This window comes from Ammospiza nelsoni, chromosome 1 (assembly GCF_027579445.1).
Source record: "Ammospiza nelsoni isolate bAmmNel1 chromosome 1, bAmmNel1.pri, whole genome shotgun sequence".
Classification (NCBI taxonomy): domain Eukaryota; kingdom Metazoa; phylum Chordata; class Aves; order Passeriformes; family Passerellidae; genus Ammospiza; species Ammospiza nelsoni.
The window spans coordinates 68,941,365-68,946,098 of record NC_080633.1 but is presented as its reverse complement, the minus strand read 5'-3'; the positions used below and the strand labels follow the sequence as shown (position 1 = coordinate 68,946,098).

The window sequence follows — 4,734 nt, the reverse complement described above, 5'->3', positions numbered from 1 at the left end:
CGTGCGGGGCCGCCCGTCGCGGCTCTTTCCGCGTTGCCCGTCCGGGGAGGTCCCGCCCCAGCCCCAGCCCCGCGGGGAGGCTCCGGGGCCGGCGGGGGGGCGCGCCCCCAGCCCGGGGCCTGCGGCGGGGGCGCCGGATAAAGCGGTGCCGGCCCGTCCGCCTGCGGCACTGGGCGGCCGGGACGGGCCCAGCGGGGCGCCCCGCCATGGCGAGCCCCGCACGCCCGCGGCAGGAGCTGGCGGCCGAGGAGCGGCGGCTCCGCGGCGCGGCCCCGACGGTGCCCCGCGACGGCAAGCGGGAGGCGGCGGGGGAGCGGCTGGTGCTGCTGGAGCTGCGCCGCTGCGGGCGGCCGCCGTCCCCCGGCCCCGGCCAGCGGCAGGAGGAGGGGGAGGAGGAGGAAGACGAGGGGGAGGCGGCGGCGGGCGAAGATTGCTGCGGCAAGTGCAAGAAGCGGGTGCAGTTCGCCGACTCGCTGGGGCTGAGCCTCGCCAGCGTCAAGCACTTCAGCGACGCCGAGGAGCCGCAGGTGCCGCCCGCCGCGCTGTCGCACCTGCAGAGCCCGCCCGGCGAGGAGCGGGACCCGCCGCCGCCCGGCGCCGACCCGCCGCCGCCCGCGCTGCTCCTGGTGCCCGACTTCCCCGACGGCGGCGAGCCCAGCGCCGAGCGGCTGCGGCGGCAGCGCGTCTGCCTGGAGCGCCTGGGGCGGCCCGCGGCGCCCACCGACGTGCGGGGCACGGTGCGAGTGCTGGGCGGCCCCGGGCCCCGGGAGGTGACGGTGCGCTACACCTTCAACGAGTGGCTCTCCTTCGTGGACGTCCCGGCCGCGCCGCTGCCCCCCGAGCCGCCGGCCGAGCGCTACGGCTTCACCCTGTGCGTCCCGCCGAGCCTGCGGGAGGGCTCGGCCCTGCACTTCGCCATCCGCTACCGCAGCCCGCAGGGAGAGTTCTGGGATAACAACGCAGGCCGCAACTACACGCTGCGCTGCTGCGGCTGCCCCGGGGGCGGCCCCGCCGCGCCCCGCTACTGACGGCGGCCGGGCGAGCGGAGCCCGGGGCACCCGGCCGGGCCGGCGGGGCCGCACCCGCGCTCGGAGCGAGGCGCGGCTCGGGAGGGACGCGGCCAGCGCGCCGAGGGCCCGGCCCGGAGACTGCCCCAAGTCTGGTGGTTTTTAAGCGGGAGCTTCAGTTTCTGCCGGCGAAATATGGATGTGCGTAGGCTCGCATTGCTGTGGCTTGTGGAATTGTTCTCCTTTTTGGTTTTTTGTTTTTTGTTTTTTGTTTTTTTTTTGTTTTTTTTTTTTTTTTTTTTTTTTTTTGAGAGAGAGAGAGCGAGGACACTGAGTAGCGTGGGCTCTGCTTTTCCCCTCTTGAAGTGAATTTCTGAGGTCTTGATTTGGGCTTGACTCCACTTACTCGATTAGTCAAGAGCACTCGTGTGAAAACTTGGTGGCGTGTTCGCTACAGATATAAATTAGGATCCCAATTTTCCCGTTCTCAGATCCATTTGAAAGGCACAGTACTGCGACAGCAATGGTGTGCTTTGTCCTCTTTCTGTTATTTTCTTTTAGTTCAATGGACTCCGTAACAATACGATTCACTGTTGCGAGCACCTGTCAAACCCGTGACAGGCTTGCGTGCCCGTCCCACCTTTGCCACGGCTGCGACAGCTCTGAACAGCAGGCACTCTGTTTTGGGGCTGGATCTGGGGCTGGACTGGGCTGCCCTGGTTTTTGTCACTCAACACACTTTGGTACCGCTCCCCGTGCTCACATGGAGATCCCGTCTGGCTAATAGCAGCCAACAGGGACTTGTGCAGAAAGGTTTTTGCTTAAAATAGACCGCTGACTTCTTTTCACACAACCGACGAGTCTAAAACCGGGACGAAGGAGGAGTTAAAATACTTGCTGATGCTGTGTTTATCAGGAGAACTTTAGTAACATCTTTGAGTCGTGCACTGTGAAGTGAAAGCTGGTGTTTGTCTCATACACGGTTCTGTATTTTCAGATTTGGGTCTGGCTTGGATGACCCTTCTCACTGAGGAGTGACGCTGCCATACAGAGAGGGTGTCCTCAGTAATAAATGGAAACAAGTGCCTTAGTTCAGATCTCCCTATGTTACATTTTGCACCACATTTCTCAAGTATTTATAATTTATTCAGCTTTTTTGCTACATATTTTTCTGTATTTGTATGTTGCTGGGAAAGGACTTTGTTGTGCACACGGCTGGACTTTATGGCGCTGGACACTTGAATTGATTTTATGGTCTTCACGCTTGCACTGCAAGCCTAGAGGTTGACTACTACTGGTGTCCCAACTCTTGAAATTAAGCAAAAACTACCAATGCAAATGGGTTTGTAAGAATAAAAAAAAGTTTTAAAAAAAGCCATAAAGCTCACCATCACACTTACTTTCCTCCCCCTCTTTTTTTTTTCTTTTTTTTTTTCCTTTTATTTTCTTTCTATTTAGCAAAATGTAACAGCAGGCATCACAGTTTTGCAACCTGTGGAATGTGTGTCCCTACCAGGGATGATCCTGTCTGTAAGCAGTGTTTAGGGCTGTAGCTGAAAATGACTGCTGTCCTGCCAGAGCATGAGGCAAACCACCCTTTGAGTCTGTGACAGGCATCCTCAGCAGAGCTGTGGTGTGAGGAAGTTTTACTAGCATGGGTAAAAAGTAGGTAGGTCATGGTCAAGTTTTGTTTGGGCTCTTCTGTAACTTTGATTCTTCTTGTTTTCTTTTGATACAGTATCTCAAAATATGGGTTATTTCTGGTTAATGAAGAACAATTGCCAGAATGCAGAAAATGCTCTGACATGGATGTGTGGTTTCCAGTAAGACCATGGAATGTCATTTTCCTATTTTGAAACAGAGCACAGTGAGAGATTTTTCAGGTCTTCATTTCCTCTGAGGATGTAAAACATTTTAAAGGCTATCCTGACAACATTAGAAAAAATAGCTTCTTGATAAGATTCCCCATACACTTGAGAATATTTTCAAGCCTACGGCTAACCTGCCTTTTGAGCTGGCTGGAACAGACGCAGAGCTAAAAGCAGAGAGTCTGCTGGGGGAAAGACGGGAAGCAGAGGGAGCTTCAGACTAAAGGTGCTGCAGTTCTGCTCAAACGCACACTGCTGCCGAAACACAGCCTGTCCTCCCTCCTCCCAAAAAAGCCTGCACGTACAGCACAGTGTGAGAATACAACCAGAGACAAGGAGGTGTTTAATTCCTCGGGAAACCATTCACTGTTACACTGTATCAGTTGCTTTGACAACGCACAGAGGGAGAGCTCTGTGCAGGCAAACAGAAGTTTGTACTGCTGTCCTTCAGGTTACATGTGAACTCTCGCCAAAAAGGTTTTAAGGGAGAATAGTGAACTCTGCTGTTCCCCTATACAAGTTTGTTTTAACTCTATCATACATTACAGGATTACAGGATGTTACATGGGATAACCTGGTATGAATTAGCCTTTCTTCAGATTGCTGCATCAATGAAATAATGTGCTCTTAGTGCAGGGTCAAGATTGATCCTTCATTTAAATACAATATAATAATTGGGATTTCTGTAGCCCCTTCCTTATTCTGTGCTTTGTTTATTAGTTGCCTCAGAGAAGAAGGAAACACTGCCAGAAAAAGGAGGGGAGAGATCTCTCCTTAACAGAATTTAAAGGAGCAGCCATATTCTGATGGCTGTGTCTGGGCAGAGGCAGGACCATGAAGAATCCTGGCTAGCTGTGCCTAGTGATAGAGGCCTGGAAATGTTCTCTGGTCCACTGTAAACATTGACATTCAGAACATGTGACATTTCTGTGTGCTTTTCAGATGTGTGACCTGAAATTCGAAATGCAAGAAAGTACTTGCTGAGGCTAGGCAGTAAAATCTTCTGAGTGCTTCAGAAAATCAGTGCCAATTGTAAATCCTGCCAATTGTGTTAATTAAAGCACAACATTTTTGTGCTTTCATACCTGCTGAAGTGCTTTTATTTGTTATTGAGATTTACTCTTTGTGAAAGGAAGGAGAAAACCTCTAGATAGGAGTCAGACATACTCACTTTTTGATAGACAGTACATTTCTTTGCTCTTAGGATTTTACAGAAGCATAGATTTCCAAAGTAGGGCTCAAAGACAGCCTGCTCACAGTTGTCTGTATTTTCATAGCTGAGGTTCCTGAGGGCTATGGAAAAGCAAGTCTTTATCAAAGATTACCCTGGGCAGCAGTTGTAAAAATCCAACTCGACCATGTGTGTACCAAAGGCTTGCAAGCCCCCATCAGCGAATCCCAGGGCTCCTGCTCCTGACCATAGGTTGAGACACATGGCATAATTGCAACATTATTCTCAAAGGAATATTATCAAATGAAGTTATTTTAATTCCATTAAAATCTCAAGGCCAGTAGAGTGAAATGTTAAGTGAGGCACTCTTTCTGTTTGGTTGCATTACTGTTAATGTATTTCATAAAGATTCAAAGCATAACTTTTGGAAGATGTTCTCATAAACACGCTCCCTTCCCCTAACCTAAATAAGAAATTTAAGATTTATTGCACTTTTGGAAAAACTCCAGCTCCAAAGATTTTTATTTTATGCAGATTTCTGTTCCCCCACCACGGATTAAGGACTTAGGGTATGAATAGCTGCCAAACTGTTTTATAGGTGTATATAAATGAAGAAAGTTTAATATAGTTGAAACTCTGTAGGGGTAACTGTGAAGGACATAAAAGGTAAATCTTCCTTAAGCAATTT

General features: G+C 51.1%; 1 protein-coding gene across 1 annotated transcript; it reads left to right on the top strand.

Annotated features, from left to right (window-relative positions):
• The first annotated feature begins 206 nt into the window (after window positions 1-206).
• Window positions 207-4,317, top strand: PPP1R3G (protein phosphatase 1 regulatory subunit 3G). Its single transcript, XM_059467389.1, has 2 exons — window positions 207-1,013; window positions 4,258-4,317. The coding sequence occupies exons 1-2, from the start codon at window positions 207-209 to the stop codon at window positions 4,315-4,317; spliced, it is 867 nt and encodes a 288-aa protein (XP_059323372.1).
• The last annotated feature ends 417 nt before the right edge of the window (window positions 4,318-4,734 follow it).

Coding starts and splice junctions, on each gene's coding strand:
- PPP1R3G (XM_059467389.1), top strand. CDS start 207: ATGGCGAGCCCCGCACGCCCGCGGCAGGAGCTGGCGGCCGAGGAGCGG. Junction 1,014..4,257: donor GCCCCGGGGGCGGCCCCGCC/GCGCCCCGCTAC, acceptor AAGGCTTGCAAG/CCCCCATCAGCGAATCCCAG.